This window comes from Talpa europaea, assembly GCF_964194135.1.
Source record: "Talpa europaea genome assembly, chromosome: 9".
Lineage (NCBI taxonomy): Eukaryota > Metazoa > Chordata > Mammalia > Eulipotyphla > Talpidae > Talpa > Talpa europaea.
The window spans coordinates 110,751,193-110,768,375 of NC_140076.1; the positions used below are offsets into that span (position 1 = coordinate 110,751,193).

The 17,183-nt window shown below is 46.9% G+C and overlaps 1 protein-coding gene across 1 annotated transcript in view; it reads right to left on the bottom strand.

Annotated features, from left to right (window-relative positions):
- The window catches only part of CASQ2 (calsequestrin 2), a gene marked incomplete at its 3' end in the record, with an annotated part of 51,226 nt that extends 34,263 nt beyond the window's left edge, over positions 1-16,963 (bottom strand). Inside the window, exons 1-2 of the mRNA XM_084243786.1 lie at positions 16,438-16,963; positions 1,088-1,172 (exon numbers count right to left, since the gene is read on the bottom strand). Of these exons, the coding sequence (XP_084099912.1) occupies positions 1,088-1,172; positions 16,438-16,671 (319 nt within the window). The 5' untranslated portion in view covers positions 16,672-16,963. The remainder of the gene's footprint in view (positions 1-1,087; positions 1,173-16,437) is intronic.
- Between the last annotated feature and the right edge of the window lie 220 nt (positions 16,964-17,183).

A 17,183-nucleotide genomic window follows, 5' to 3' on the forward strand; every position in this document is an offset into this window, starting at 1 on the left:
GCTACTGGGAAGGTGGTGGAGCTCTTTAAATTGCTTTTGACCAGGGAAAGCACTGGGCATCTCTGCTGCCCTGCTCAAGGGGGATATTCCTTATATTGTCTCCAAAGAAAGAAATACTCCAGACATTCTTACTAACCCATGATCAATTTATAGCTAAGAATTCTTCCTTGTGTCTAGCCTAAATACAGCCACCACCTATAATTTAAATCTTTAATAAATAAAAAGACAGCTCTTCTGAAAAATAAAATAGAAAACAATTGTTTGTCATTCTCTAGGGTGATGAACTCTCATGTACCCAAAGGTATTTATTGACCCACCAATAATCTTTATCCCCCCTGTGCTTACCACTCCAAATCCAATTAACCTTTCATCAAAGGTCCTGTTTTATAACCTCCTGCTATTTTTAATAGCCATTCTTCACTAGTCATGCAGAAGAGGCAAAATGTGTGGGTGTCTGCAGACCAGAGGAGTTACCTATATTCTCTCTCTTTGGGATCAGCAGTGTAAGAACCTTAAAGTGCACTTGCACTTAAGCGTGACATATTGACACAAGAGATTACAGCCTTCACCACGTCTCATCAAAACCTTCCCTGCATCCTTGGTGATAATACCCAGCTGGGCCTGAGCCTTCAATTTTGAAGCCTCTGGGACCCCAGAGTCACTACTACTAAGGTTATCTTTTGTCGACTGCTTTCGCCAAGAGGTAAGGAAATAAGAGGTGATGGGAGAACACACTGGATCTCTCACAAAGAAAGCAGCATGGCAGGGAGGTAGAGCAGCTGGCTTTTAACTCTAAGACCTGAAAGTAAAGCATTGGGCCTTTAGGATCAGTTTCTCCAGGAAGAAACCCTGTTTGCTGCACTGACACAAAATGTATTAGACAGATCAATGTAAAACCATTCAATTCAGGCCAAGTTACTTTCACGAGACTCTCCCCCAACCCAGGCCTAAGGTATACAGGATCATTGTATACTTATTTAAAAATAGTCCAGTGATCACTTAAGAACAAATACAATTGTGATTTTTTTGGGGGGGGGGGCAGGAGACATTTGTTTCTTCCTATTATATATCAAAACTTCACACTTACCCAGTTTCTTGGCAAGCTTGGCTTCTTTCTTGGCATCCACCATCACGAAGCCTATATCTTTATGTTCCAGGACCTGGGCAACAAGCTGAGGGGAAAGACAGGTTGGAGAGTAAGTACAGAAACCAGGACAGAAAATGGCAGAAATATCACAGGATGATATTTGGAGGTGTAGGCAGGAGGGGGTTCCTGTTCCTCTGCGACCAGTTCTGGCAGCAGCAATGGGAGTGTGCTGACCCCCTCGCAGGGGGCCGAGACCCAAGAGCAGGAAAGATGGTCATCCCTCCGAGGTGAGATCTGCCAGATGTCTCCACCGTCGCACACCCTCCTCAGCCCGCGGAGCAGGGAAGATTTGAATTGGGAGCGAGAACTGGGGAGGAAGGACGCAAAGGGAACTTGAAAGCCCTGACTGGAAAATCTTTTCATCCATTTAATAAGGATTTTTATAGAACAAAGTTTTAAATCTTATCATCTTTTTATTTATAAATTCTGTTTTGGTATTAAATCTAAGAATTCTTTGCCTAGATCTCCATTTTGAAATTTTCTCTTATTTTTTTTCCAAAAGCTTTATAGTTTTATATTCAAGTCCATGATCCATTTTGAGTTACATTTTGTGGAAGGCATGAAGCTTTTACTAAGATTCCTTTTTTCTCCATTTTTGTTTTTGCCAGTGAAGGTCTAGCTGCTCCAGTACCATTTGCTGAAAAGATCAACTCTCCTCTGTGGAATTGCTTTTGTGCCTTAGTGAAAGATTGGTTGACATATTTATGTGGATCCATTTTTGCTTTCTTTTTTTTTTTTTGATCCATTTATCTATGTGGCTGTCCTTCTGCAATTCCACGTCTTGATTACAGTAGTTATATCACAATTCTCATAAATGGGTAGACTGCCTCTTTCTACTTTATTCTTCTTTTCCAAATCTGCTTTAACTAGACTAGCTCCTTTGCATCTCTCCATATACTTTAGAACGATCTTTTCTATGTTTACAAAAAATTCTTACTAGGATTTTGATCAGACTTGCACTGAATCTTTAAATCTGTTTATTAACTTGTGGGTAGTAGTGGACATACTTACTATGTTGAGTCTTCCAACTCATGAGTGTGGTATGTTTCTCTATTTTTAAAAACTCTTTGGGGATAATGCTGAGCAAAATAGTCAGAAGAAGAAAGACAAATACCAGATGGTTTCACTTACATGTAGAATATAGAGAAACCAAACCAAACCCTAGAAATGCGACTGGAATTACCGCTGCAAGATGGGGATGGGTGGAGGATGGACTGTGGAAGGAGGCTGAGGGGGCCGGGGTGGAGGGGATATTTTGGTGACAAGCATCTGAGGAGGTGAGATCCTGTGCTGATGAATCACATACTGTTATCAATTAAAAAATAGATTTTTTTTTGGTGTTGATTATTGAAACTAATATTTAGAATATGTTGGATGAAATAAAATATATATGAGTTAAAAAAGTAAAGATCTTTGATTTCTTTTATCATCACTGTGCAGTTTTTAGCACACAGATTTTGTTAGATGTGAACCTAAGTACTTACATTTTTTGAGTGATTGTAAATAGTGTATTTCCAATTTTGGTGTCTAAGTATTTGATATATATATATAGATATAGATATATGTATAGATATTTATTTGGATTTGTGTGTCTAATATTTGCAACTCTGCTGAATTCTCATTAATTCTAAGAGGTATTTTTGTTTTTGTAGATTCCTTGTGGTTTTCAATGTAGACATCATGTCATCTGCAAATAGGGACAGTTGCTTCTCCCTTTCTAATCTGTAAGCCGTTTATGTCCTTGTGCTTCCTATGGCCCTGGCAAGACCTTCCTTTTTCACTGTGTTGGATAAGACCAGGAAGCATGAACCTCTGTGCCTTGTTCTCTCCTCAAGGATTTGTCTCATTTCCCCTTAGTTCTGTCAGGTTTTGCTCCTAAGAGGCTGCTGTTCTGTTCTTTGGTTCATGTGCCGTTAGGGTTTCTGTCTTCCTGGTGGATTGACCCTCAATCTTTTTGACATTCTACATCTTGGGCTTCAAAAACCTCTACTTTCTCTTCTTGTGGCTTCTCTCGTTTCTCTTTTCATTCCTCTGACTGCCTTGACTTTCCAGCCAGCATGTATGCCTCTTTCCCTGGATTTCCTCTCCTGTTTTAACTCCTCTGGGGGCTTACTCTGTTTTTCATTCTTCTCCTCTCTGATCTTCTCACTTGCTCCAACTCCTAGCCTCTCCCAGTCCTCTGGGCTCAGGAGAAGGGGCAGAAGCACAGACAGCTGCTGGGAAGCCTTTTCCTGGTGCCTGGAGCCAGGGAGGGAACAGCCAATTAATGACCCCATGGTCTCTGAGTGGTTTGTTTTCTCCTTTCTTGGATTTTGGCTGGGACTAGGAAGCCTTAGGATGAAAGATGTCATCGTTGGTGTTTATGTTCTGACTCTCCTTGAGATTTCCTGCAATGTTTAAACGGGCCCGTCTTTCTGCCTCTAGTCTTTTGCTTTCGATTTATTAAACCAAGTCACTTTTCTGGATTTTGGTTTAGGCTGCTCTGTCCTGCTTGGTACTGTCTATCACTCAAAATTAATGATGATGAGCCCTAATGCTTTGGGACATTATTACTAAGTTGCCTATGAGAGCATGGACCCCCATCAGTGGTTCTTAAACTTCAGTGTACATAAAAACTGCCTAGGAAGTTAACTCTGAGAACCCAGTAGGGAATTTAACTCTGATGCCTCCCAGGCAGACATCACCACGTTTTGTTGTTTTCAGGCAGATGCAAATGTGTGCTCCTCCCAGCCACATAAAGTAAGGCCTTCGGTACTGTGGTGAGATTTATTTGTGATTTTTGAAGATACATGAGTGGAAGGTGCTAACTCAGATGAACTCAGTTCTGTTTTCCTTGTTTTCTGTATAAATAAGTGCAGCAGCCACTGTCCTAGGCACAGGTGGAGGAAAAGAGCCAGCAGTCCCCCATAGCAGAGATCTGCCCGCCTTCTCCCTGGCACCCTCACGTACAGCCCCTGCAGCGCCCTATCCCTCTGGCCTCTGCATGATTAGACACCAAGCCTGGCCACTTGAGCTCTGTCATCACATCTGTCCTCTAGCAAGAACATTCATGGGCCTAACATAGGGGTGCAGGGCTGCTGGCAACCCAAGGGACAGTAGTGGGACTGGGTGGGGAGTAATGGCTGCAATGAAAGCCTGGGACCTTCTGGAATGACCTTGATATGACCCCTTTTTCCCTAAAGCTATGCACCCCTCCCGGGCTGGTGGGACAGGCCTGCCTCTCACATTTGTTTCCATCTTGCTTCCGTCTTTGCTGTGGTCCTGAAACTCCAGCTTGTATGTTCCTTTCTCCAGTCTCCTGCAATCCAGCCTCACATCTCTCTTAGTTTGCTGCCAGCGCTGGCCGCCCTGGCTGCAAAGCCCAGCTCCAGATTCATCTTTCACTCCAGCCTCCTTTCTGTGAGGTACAGCTGCCCTTCATGGGCACTCAGACACTTATTTTGCGATCATCAGAGTTGTGTGTAAACTCCTCTGTGTGGCAAATCTTTCCTTTCTGAGCAAAAGGTTCCTGTTTTGTGCTTCTTTTGCACTTTATGTGCCCACTTAGAGAATCTCTTCATATTCTGGATCAATGCCTGGACTGGTCTGAATACTCTACACACTGAAGGGCCTTTAGAGTCAAAAGGGAAGAGCCGACTGTCCCTAGTTATAGTGATTAAGAGCTGTAAAGATGAGGATGAGAAAAGATAGAGTCAATATGTCTCCTAAATTTCTAGAAACTGGAACGCTCTTTCAGATTGGACTATAATTTGCTCCTGTTGAATTATAATTTTCTCTCTGCTGGTTTTGCTTGGCTGGTTGCTTCCCTTATGGTCTGGCCTATTGTCCATTCTAGACAATGGAACTTTCTTTCTCACCAGTTGGTCCAGGCATTGCCCTGGCATCGGCAAGGTGCTCATTGCTTCCAGAAACATTAGGATTTGCTCTGCCCTGTTGCTGATTATTCTGAGTACAAATAACTTTTTAAAAATTTCTATTAAGTAAAATTCATAATTCAATCTTAACAGGATATTCTTAGTACATCCTTATTCTACTTATTTTTACTGAATTATATAGGTATTTATTGCACCACCATTACTTCTGTAATGGTGGGCTCAAAATAGATCTCATTTTTCAATGAGTAATTGGCCTAGGGTAGTATCCCAGTGGTTAAGAGTTCAGGATTTTGGACCAGAAGCCTGGCCCATTGTGACTCTGTGGTACAATGGAGACAGGAACAATAGCTATTTCATAAGAGAACAAGACAATGTATATAAAGTGCTTGGCACCATTCTTGGCACTGGCTAGCACACAGTCAGTACTTAATAAATGTGAGACTATCTAATTAATATTATGCTACCTGAATAGGGTTCTGGGCCTTGTACCAATTCACAAATACCAAAGTCCATGTATTGGAATGGAAAGCGAACAATATTCCTGGAGGAACTACTTTGTCCAAGGTGCTGTACTAAGTCAAATCATGCCTTTCAGCATCAAGGACCTGGTGGTTTCATTAGGGAGAAGCCTCAGGGGAAAAAATGAGCCAGTAGGGGCTAAAGGACTAGCACAGAAAATAAGGGCCATGGGGAGATAGGAAGAGAGGGAGGGAGGGGGACGGGAGGGGACAAGCACCAGTGAGCTTGTAGGCAGGGAGGTCAGATCCTGCAGAGCGGCATGGGCTGTGATGAGTAGCGCGGGTATAATTCCCATGCACTCAGGATAAAATCTAAATTCTCTAAGTAGCCAGCACAGCCCTGCATGGTTTGGCCCGCCTGCCTCCCCGGCCTCATTTGGGGCCACTCTGCCTCTTACTTGATGCACTCTTCTGTGGTTCCTTCAAACCTCAGGCTCCTTCTGGCCTCGCGGTATCTCTGCACAGGATGGCGGGTCTGCAGCCTAAACCGGGCCCGGCGGCCCGCTGCGCAGCGGCCTGCAGGGAGCGCGTGTTCTAGTCCCCAGAGGCACTAACAGGCCCTGCTTCCAGGCGTGCCTTTCCCTCTTTCCAGAAGACCCTTCCCTCCATCCTTGGCCAGCTCCTGCTCTCCTGAAGACCGCATGCAATGCTGGTTGCTCAAAAGTGCCCCCCTAGCTCCAGTCCTAATAGGCCGGCCTTTTTACACTCGTCCATCCTTAGCACCCTGTGCTTGTCCCTCATCACCCTTTTTCCATTTGTAAATAGGTAACTTACAGGACAACCTTCTCTCCACCACCCACTGCCCGCCTGTAAGCCCAGGTGCTACTGCCCTGCTCCCCACACTGTCTCTTGCACCTGCCGCGGAGATCTCAAATCCACTGTCTAAAATATTAATCTAATAGATTCGTTTCTTGACCGCTGCAGAACTTACTCAGATGTGAGATCAATTTTTTTTTCAGATTCCACATTTTCTTTCTTATAGTTATTCTTTTTTCTGGTCCCTTATTTAAGTTTTCTAGATTCCTGCTATGAGTGAGACCATCCGGTATTAAAATATCAAAATCAACAAACAACTATGAGCCAGAGACACTCTATGGGGGGTGGGGGGCGGGGAAAGGAGGGATTGGGGTCAAAATAAGGGGGTTGTAATTGTATGGGGAACATAAAAATAAAATTTAAATTAAAAATAAATAAATAAAAACAAAAAAATTGATCTCACAAATGGGGAGAACCGATTTGTGAGTGCCACAGGTGGAGGATGGGGGTGACAGGGGGTGGCTGAAGGGGAGCAAAGGGTCAAGCCCCCAACTGGGGTTCTGGGGTGAAACATCCAGAAAGACAGACATCCTGCATTTCAAATCCTGTGTATTTGAAAGCTGCCAAGACAGTAGATCTTAGAAGTTCTTGTCATGAAAATAAAGTGTCTGAGGATGGAAGTGACTTACTGCGCGGCCATTCGCAGTGGACACACATCCCCTGACATGCACTGTGTATCAATTATGTCTGAATCTTGAAGGTGTGTTTTATTAACCATTTCTGTAAGCTGACAACCACCCGCTTTTCAAGGCATTTGGTTATATTAGCTAATAGAGATGTTAAGCCACTAAATATTATATTTACAATTAATGCATTCCTAAGGAAAAGTAATAAAGAGGACCATGCTTTTCTCCTTTTTGCTTAAGTTCCAAAAGCACGGGATGAACATTTAATTCCTGATTTTCAGGAAATGCTACTTTTATAGACGTGCAAACCCTCCTTGCCGTAGAGTTGTGAGTCCGTTTTGTGTTTCTGCACTGAACGTGCTACCCGCTCATCTCCACACTGCACGTGAAGTCGTCTTTAAATTGTCATTTTAGGGGCCATGTTCCTCTGATAGGCATCACCTTTAAAGTATGTGAAAATTTTTAATGAAGCAGCTTCACACAGAACTTGACAATTCTGGTTTTCCTGGCAAAATGAGAAGAGCTGAGTCCACATTCTAGGTAGCAGCAAAAACATCAAGTTTCTTAAATAATGAGCGAGGCTAGCTGAGCAGTATGGCTTATTTGAGTTGGGCCGGGCGGGGTGCTGTTCTGAGGACATCCCAGACACACAGACAGCGCAGCAGACTGCGAGGCGACCAGTGGGCAGGCGACACCGTGCCCTGAGTGGGGGCTGCTGGTGTCCACGAAGGCGGCGCGGCGGGGAAAGGGGAAGTTTGAGGTGCTGTGTGAGTGGAGAACGGGTCCGATCTGGTACCTCTTCCCCGGCTCCGGAGAAAGACAGGAGGGCGATCCAAGGAAAGGAGGAGGCAACGTGAGCGGTGATTCCAGGGTCTCCAGCCAGGGAAGGGGGCGAAGGACAAAAGGGTCACGTGGGGAGGCTGTGCCAGAGCTGGGTTGGGCAAGGCGCTTGGCTGGATTTCCATGCGGTGACTTCATGGCGATGGCAGTCCAGCCACCAGCAAGGCTGTGCCCTAAAGTACAGGGGGGCTGTCCCGGCTGGAGGCAAGAGAGGAGCCCTGGGAGATAGAGGAAGCGGAGCGAAGGCCTGGGAGGAGGGAGCTGGTCAGATCGAATGCCGGGGGAGTCTCAGATGGCGGGACCACCCTGAGCTCTCTCCTTTCAGAGTGGGGAAGGCCCCAGTGCCCGCCTAGAGACCTGCTGGGACAGCAGCCAGAGTGCTGCGAGGTGAGCGTTGAGTGGGTGGCAAGGATGTGTCACAGCAGGTGCGCTCACTTGTTCAAGAAGTTTGCCCAGGGAAGGAGGTGCCAGGGACACGTGGCTGCCCCCTGGGCCCCAGGGGATGGCACCTGCAGCGTGCCAGGCCCTGTGCGTCTCCACAGGTCCTTCCAAGGCCCCTCCCTCGTGGGACTTCTCAGCCCCAGTTTGGGGACAGAGAGAGAGGAAGATAGCTACCTCTTCCTAGACTTGTCTTCTTAGAGGAGACAGCCAGTTTCCCTCGGACCCAGAGGGGAGACCTGGAAGGTGTGGGCAGAAGAGGAGAGGGACAGGTCACTTCCTGGGGGAGGAGGTGTCCCTGCTGCAGGGACAAGATAGAACAGGCTGGGGACAGAGTAGCCTCGATGGAAATCCCACAGACCTTTGCTCAAAGTGATACCTCTCAGGCCAGGCATTAAAAATACCCTGGCTGCAGGCCTGCATCCCCACAGAAGCCAGGAGCCAGAGGACTGTTTTCACCCACTGTCCCTGGTACCATGTGGCGACAAGTCAAGCAGTCCAACAGCTGCCTGCCCTCCCCTGAAACTGGAGAGCTGACAGGGATCTGCAGTAATCTGCTGTCACTTTCCACTGCCCTCAAGTGAGACCTGGACTATGTATAGCCAGGGCCTGGCGCATGCTGTATCCAGGCAGGAGGAAGGCCACTGGTAGACTGGCTTTTTCGTGAGGTTCAAGTGAATATTGGGGCCTCCTGGAGCCAGAATGGGTGCCTCTGAGAGCACCTCGGTGGAGAGGGCAGCTGTGGGTTGTGTTAACTGGCATTTTGTACCGTTAAGCTTGGTCAGCGCCCAGGAAGAGACCCAGAGGCCAGGTTGTGTGTGCTTTCCACCCCTCCCTACCCTGTTAAGAAGCATTATAACAACCAGCACAACCACAACAACATACCTATCAGGTGTTTACGATATTCCAGGTTCACGCTAACACCTGACATTAAACATCTTATTGACACAAAACGCCCATGAAGTTGAATGAGGAACTAGAGGCACAGAGAGGTTCATCAACTTGCCGGAGGCCACACAGCCCATAAGTGACACAGCTGGGATTCCAACCTGGACACTCTGGCTACAGAGCCTACGCTTTCATCCGGACATTCTGTTCCTAATGCCTGGACCTCCCAGGGTCCTGGGCCCAGATCCTGGCTCTGCTGCTTACCAGCTGTCAGACTCTCAGCCAGTCACATCTTCTCCGAACTCAGTTTTCTAATCTCAAAAGCAAGCTCTGAGTCTTTTGGGAGTAACATGCGTGCAAGTCCTCCGTGAAAGTCTGTTCCTTATAAATTTACTACACAGCAAACTCCATGACGAGAAGTCAACAGTCTCTGAACCAGATCCCTCAGCAGCACGGCCTGGAGAGAGGATCCCCTTGCAAAAAGGCAGATTCCCGGGGCCCACCCTGGGGATTTTGATTCAGTCTGTCTAGGATGGGGCCCAGGAAACTGCATGTCTGCCAAGGTCCAGTGAGGGCGGTGCTGCCGTGTGGGGCCCACAAGCCAGAACCGCCTTCTCGCCGTGGCTAACACGTCGCCACTCTCGCTCACCGAGCAGCATCTCTTGATGTCCGAGCCGAGTGAATGAAGGGGATAGGACTGAGGTCAGGTTTTTTTTCTTTTTTACTAAAAATATTGTTGCAATGGAACTTTTTAAAATGGATTTGGCTGACCTGGTGCAAGGCCATTTGCCCGGTTTTCTCAGCAGAGTGCTGTGCCCAAGAGCCTCTGACAGTGCACCCCGCAGGCCCAAACCAGATCCCCACGGCTGGCCCCTTCCCAGCTCTCTCTGGAAGAGTCCCACAGAGTATTTACTGTCCCCCTGGGGGCAGGGAGCCAGCATCTCTTCTCCAACTAAACCTTCCATTGGTGGGTGGCCCTCATCAAAGAAAAAAAAGCAGGGGGGGGGGCGCTTCAGCAGATAGATCCCCAAAAGATAGAATTGTGGCTCCAGGAGGAAACTTTGACCTGTCCCTCCCAGGGCACATGTTAAAAAGCAGAAGAGAAACCTGTAGCTGCTCAACAGAAGTCTGTGAAAATAAACTGACCAGGGTTTGTTTTGATAACATCTGCTGATGACAACAGATACCATGGCAACTGTCTTGCTGAGGCACTTGCTCTCCCGAGCCCCGCCTTAGAGGCCCTCGTCCCTCTGGGAGACTCCTTTGACGAGGCCCTGTGGCTTCTACTTGACCCCAGGAAGGGGTTCAGCCTGAGCAACCAAGTGAGCTGCATGTGGCCCCTTGGCTGGTGACAGACTCCACAGTTTGGGGACTCAGACCTGGTGCCCCAAAGAGCAGGCGTGAGCTTCCCACACTGCCTGGGGATGTTTGGGTTACCGTGTATATGGTGCATTTACTTCTCCCTTTGAGTTGGGGCTCGGGGGGTTCTCATTTGTTTCAGAAATAAATTGGGTGAGTGATCAAGTGAGTGAATGGCCTGGTGTCCCGAGCCCGTGTCAGGGGGAGCAGGGGCAGGTGCAGGATACCTGCTGGCTCACCTGGCCTGCCTCCTGCCCAGCACACAGCAGATGGTGAGGAGAGGCCTGCCTGGCTGGGGACCCCGGCAGCAGGCGGCTCCCCCTGTGTCCCTCTCCAGGCGTTCAGAAGTCACCTGGCCTGCCCAGCCATCGCCCTGCAAGACGGCGCGCTGGCCATTTTCCCGTGTGGCTGTCCAAACAGACTAGGCTTTTCTGGAGAAAAGCACATCAAGTTTAGAGACGAGGGAGCCCCAGAGGCCTCATTGTACAGACTCAGTGTTTTGGGGGACTGATTTTCCTGGTGGAATAAGTCATTTTCAATGCTAAAGCTAAGCAGATAATTATACAAAAAGACTCCACAACAGCCAGTCAAGCTCAAATGCTGAGAGATTGGAAAGAAAAATCTTGTGCTGCTGAAACAGATTTTATTTCTTTTTATTTTACTGCCTTAGCTTATAATAGTCCTAATAATAGTTTTGCGCTGGTGGCCCTCACGGTATTACATGCCTGCATTTCAAAATTTAGAGCTTTGGGTGGAGGCTACCCAGGGATATAATGATTGGACCCCCTGTCTGGGCTCAAGTGTTACTGAGGCACTTGGGGGGCAAGAGTAGTGAGAAAAGAAGGTTCAACAGTGTCAAGGCGTATAAATCAACAGTGCATTAGTCACTCTGTAAAATCTCTAGTCCCCTCTAAGTCTGTGTGTGGAAGAAAGAATTTACCCACCATCCCCTTAATCTGTGCCTCACAACAGCACCTCTCGCTGGTCTCTTCACTGTCTCACCCCAAACACCAGCCTCATTACCGAGACGCACCCCATCAACACTCAGCACAGAGTTCGCAGGCACTTGGGTTCTAAGGAGGTCTGCAGTTTCAGAGCGCGCGTGGGCATGCATCCTCTGAAGGGTACAGGCTGTCTCTGAGGGGTCATTCTCAAAGCCAAGCCAAGACTAGCCTGACCTCCTCTGATTTCTCAGATGCAGCAGGTGCGAGCTTGGAGAAGGCCATCTCCGGGCAGGGAGCAGCTGGCAGAAATACCCGAATTGTGTGTATGTTGCTATTTTCTGCCCAGTGTTCCCACATCATCCCAACTGTAGATTTACTTGACTCCAGCAACTTCATTTAGCTTCTTCTCTTGCCATTAAGAAATGCAATCACCTGGATGTTTGCCAGGACAAGCGGGTCTGGAGGCAGTGTTAGTCTTATGGAGCCCAGAGGCTTCTGCCCACGCTGCATTTATACTTTGGACTGAGAGTTTCATGATTTAAAAAATTTAGTCTCACCCATATTTCAGTGGGATGAAGCTAGGATGACAAATGGATGGATGCCTGTATCTGACAGGCACAACCTATTTATTTACTATTCCACTCAATTATTTTTTAATTTCATTTAATTTTAAAAAGAGATCAAGGAGAGATCTATTTCCAATAGAAGCTATGCATTTATGATTCCTTGGTTTTTATTCTCATCTACCCATCCATCCATCTATCATCCATCCACCCACCCACCCATCCATCCATCCGTCCATCCTCCATCCATCTACCATCCATCCATCCATATATCCATCCATCATCCATACATCATCCATCCATCCATCCACCCAGCAAACATTTATTAAATGCCAAGTAATTGCTAATCATCAGTCCCTTTAATCACACCGGTCATTTGGGTTCAAGATATAGTCCACATGTACATTTAAATGCTCCTTACATGTGGGTGAAAATCCAAAATAAAAACTGAAGACAGTGTCCCTTTGTGAGTTGGCACTGCTTGCAAACATGAAGCAATTCTGCCCACCTACTGCATGATATAGTAGAGGGAACCTGCTATTTGGAATTAAATTGATGTGAATTCAAATCTTGCTTCATGCTCTGCCATTTTATAGCTTTATGACTGGGCAATTTCTACTTAACTCTATGAAATCATTTCTTCATAAGTAATGTGAGAATATGTTTAATAAAATGACATACATAAAGTGCCCATATTGCACATAGTTTATGGTAAATTGATAATAAGTGCTATTTCCCCATCCTTCCTCTTCTGTTCAACATTCATTCAACAACCACTGTTGAGCTCCCACTGACTGAGGTGCTAGGATTCTCACATAGACATAAAGCGAGTTCTTAGCAATAAATAAAAAAACATCTCCCTGGAAATCAGTGAGTAAACAGAGCATGAATATTTGGTGAGTAAATGAAAGAATGAATATTTCCATTTGGGTGTTCCACAAGACTGAATTTCATAAGTCTCTTCTTAGTTTCACCAGTTTGCTCTAAGAAGCTTCCACAATTACCCTTTAACTCTTTTGACATCTTAGTTAACATCTCACATTCACCTCACATTCATTACCTCTAGGGTGCTCGGATTTGTCATCTCTTTTGGGGAAAAGAGTAAGGTGAATGTGGACTCTTCCCTGAGGCTAACTAGAAAAACAACCTCTGATTTGGCCATAGAAAGCCACACAGTTCCTTGGATACCTCTCAAATAGGATTCCCACAGGCCCAGAGCACGTCCTTCTAAGGAGACTCAAGGTGAGGGTCACTACGTGTGTTGGGAAGCTTCAGTCCTGGAGCAGACCTTCATCCCGGGGGGCCCTAGAACCAACTTGACACTCCAGAGTTGTCCAGATCAGAGGCAAGCCAGCAAGTCCATGCCATTCCAGAGAGTCACCAGACTAAAGGTGAAATTGGCACAAGATTCTGCTCGTCAGGAAATTTCTCCAGCCCAAGAGAGCAGCATGGTGCCTTGCAAATCTGAGGCCCACCCTGTGATCCTACTTAAATATGACTGCATTTAGGAGATGCCTGCACACTGATGTGGGAGCCATATTTTAAGCATCAAGTGGTCCATGAACTTGCTGCATATTAATGATCCAGAAGACCTTAAAAAATTATAACACCTGGATGTCATCCTGCTCTTCTTTCTTAAGGATGGGACCCAGACATCGGTATATTTTAAGAATTCCTTATGCGATTCTGATATGCAGCCAAGGTTGAGAACTACCACAATTGACCAAGAACTGGGCTAAATTTCAAGTGACAGGTGAAGGGAATAAGCTTTTGATGAGAACTGGTGAGATTTCAGGCTCTCAGTTAAGCCTTCTACATAGATTAATTTTTTCAACAGGAAACATCCTAACAAAATAACAATACCTGGCACTGGTACAGAATCTTATACTTTTTATAAGAAACTTATTCACCTGCTTTCATTCAATTCTAATTCACTGAGGTAGAAACTAACTTGATTTCCTAGTTGAGAAAAATAACCTGCATGTCCATAACTTTCCCAGGATCAAATAATTAATATGTACAGAAACACACAGAAAAATAATTAATGGGGGAGGAAATGTAAATGGTAAATAATTTTATGAAAAAGTTCATGTAGGCAGAAATCAAAGAATGTTCATTAAAACAACAATAAAAATCCAAAATAGACAAATATTTTAAACACCCTGAAATTTGCATCAGTTTTCAGAATGAGGGAAATTATCTTTCAAATATGATCAGACAATGGAATATGTTGGTGGCATTAACGTGTGTTTGTGAAGACTATAAAAAGATTTAATGACCTAGGGACACTCACAATATACTGAAATGAAAAAAGTAGGAAACGAAACTATAAATGGTATAATCTCAACTGAAAAATGGATTTATCATAGAAAAAAGTACTGGGAAGAAATCTACCAAACATTCACTATCCATCCTGCCTTCTCTTTTTCTTTCCACACATTCTAGCCTTCCCAGGTGGGTATGTGCTTTTCTGTGGATGACAAGTTTCTGACCAGGATCAGGGGTACCAGCTGTGTAAGTCACACCAAGTCCACAGCCATGAAATAAGGGGCTCAGGACAACCTACGTGGTCCCCCAGGTTCTGGGGAGCGCTGACGTTGCATTCATTCACGAAAGTATTGATAGACCATAGCAAGCATTCAATCAATATTCATGTTATCATGGAATCATCTCATAAGCCTGCCTGATAGCTATTTTTCCATATTTATAAAAAAATAAAGCTCACAGAAATTAAGTAACCTGCTCCACGCCACCTGTCTAGAAGAGGCAAAACCAGAATATAAGTTCAGCTCTCCTGACCCCCAAGTGCCCTGCATTCTCTCTCCCCTAATGATTTTCTCCCTGCACTGACCCCCCCACCTGGACTGACACTGTTGGGTCAAAGGTGTTTGGGAGGAAGAGCAAGACCAGGGGAAATCCCCTCTTGTCATTTTGCTTGAGTGACCCCGAATGAGGCTTTGGGGGGGGGGGGCTGATTCTTGAGGGAGTGTGTGTGTTTGAATAGGATAAGGAATCAGAAATGGGGGGAACACTGCCTGCGCCCGCGCTCTTTCAAGTTCTAAGCTAAAGAGTGAGCATAGAGGGCCCCATCCCCATGCTCACCCCTAACTTCATCATAAAACACCCCTCAGTAACTGAGCAGGGTAGCTGGCTCTGGAGACGCTGGTAGGAGTGAGGATTTCACAGGCTGAGCAACTGTCATGCTGTTCGGCCTGGGTTTTTGCAGCCTGTGACTTTCCCATTTATATCATACAAAGACCTATCACAACCCCGCCCCGCTTTCTTTTTGCTGGCAACACACAGATGGAACCGAACTTCCACATTTGGTCCCCAGGAGGGAGCCGGAGGGAAAAAATATGTAACAGCAATGGAGCTATTTCTAAAAAATGCTTGTCTTTCTGTCAACCAGAGAGTTCTCTGTGGGGGCCATATGACCACAGGTAAATCCTGAGAAGACGTGTTTGTAAGGTGATCTCAAGACACGTAGGTTGTGAAGGGCTTTTGAAATCACCAAAGATATTTTAATGTGTCTGGAGTGCTTTTCCTGCATTGGAAGACCGTCCATTTTTAATTTTTTTTTTTTTTTTGGAGAATTCAAATTCACGAGGGTTAATTTGTTCATTGAAGGATGTGCTGAAGCTGAGCTTCCTGGCGGTGCCGACTAGTGCTGCTGCAACTCAAATGGTCCCTGTCTCAGATTTGGGCCAGCTTGGGCCAGGCCTGGAGGCTGATGCCGGACCGTGGTGCCTACTAGAATCCCTGGCACCATGGGCACTCCTGGAGAGGAGGCGCCTGAAACGGTCCAGAGGAGCTGCAGGAACAGTCCCTGGGCCCCCGTGCCAGGCGCCCCAGCAGGCCCCTCAACGCAGATAAAATAAGAACTGACTTCAGCTCACACCAACAACTTGCTGAGAAAAAAAAAATTCCTGTTAATGAATGTGCAGCTAAGATCTTCCCAGATCCACACGTCTGACTCTGCAACCAAGTCACAGGAGAGGCAGATCCCTGCGGGCTGCTGCCGTCTGATCCGTGAAGAGAGGCAAGGTCAAAAGACTCTTGTTTGTCCCGGATCAGGGGGACACTTGAGAGAGCAAAGGGGCAGGCTTCAGTACACCTAATGGAACCTGCAAAAACCATCCCTAACTATCCTTTCTTTTTCATAATAGCTCTAGCATTTCTCTCAGGAAAATAGTGGCTGTGATGACTGTCCTTGGAAAATGAAGAGGTCACCATGTGCAGACACCGAATCAGTCCCGTGCACCACGACACGTTCCTGTGTGGACCCACCCCGGGCTGGCCACAGGGCCCAGCTCCGCGCAGGAGCCTGCTCGGGGTTCCAGGAGGCTGAGCGCAGCCAGGGTGCGCGCTGCCCCCCTCTCCTGCCCACCAACCCGAGCTCGGCCGCCCCCAGGCCCCTGCTCACCTCCAGCACAATCTCCTTCATCTGAAACTGCTTTTGTGCGACTTTGTCTGAAGACACGGGCTCGTGGTAGTACAGGCAAAGCAAGTCGTACTTCTTCAAAATCTGCTTGAAGTTCTTCTCCGTGAGACTGACCACCCGGTCCTTGCCGTCATAACTGGGGAAGCTGAGCCCCTCCTCTGCCCTGCAGGAGGCCAGCAAGTAGATCCCCACGATGAACAAGTGGGTCCCCTTCATCTGGGAGAAGTTTTGTTTTCCTTTCCAGAAAGATCGAGTGCAGCAAAGAGGACCGGGGACTCTAGGGGACGTGCTGAGCCCAGTGGGGAGCAGACCGGCTGGTTTTGTCTCCCCTCTGCCCTTCCCCCGGGCCAAGGACCTGCTGCTCACCCCGGGCGCAGCTCACCGTAAGGCGGCTCAGGACAGGGGGCGGCTCACACTCAGGCGTGCGTAGGACCAGAGCCAGGCCTGGAGGCCGAGCCCCAGATACCTCGCATAGCTCTGCTCAGCCCCGTCTCATCAGGAACTCCATTTTTAGGATGCAGTTGTTTGGGGCTAAAAATAAATCATGCAATGAATAAAAAAGTTAGATAGGACGCTGTTGAGGGATTCGCTGAGACAGTGGGTCAGGGTGGTGGAGCGGGAGGAGGCAGCGGGGAGAGGGGAGAGTGGGTGCCTGTGAAGCGAGGAGGCCAGGAAGGTCACAGGGGAGAAATAATCTCAGAGGGAGAAGAGAAAATGAGCGAGAGAAC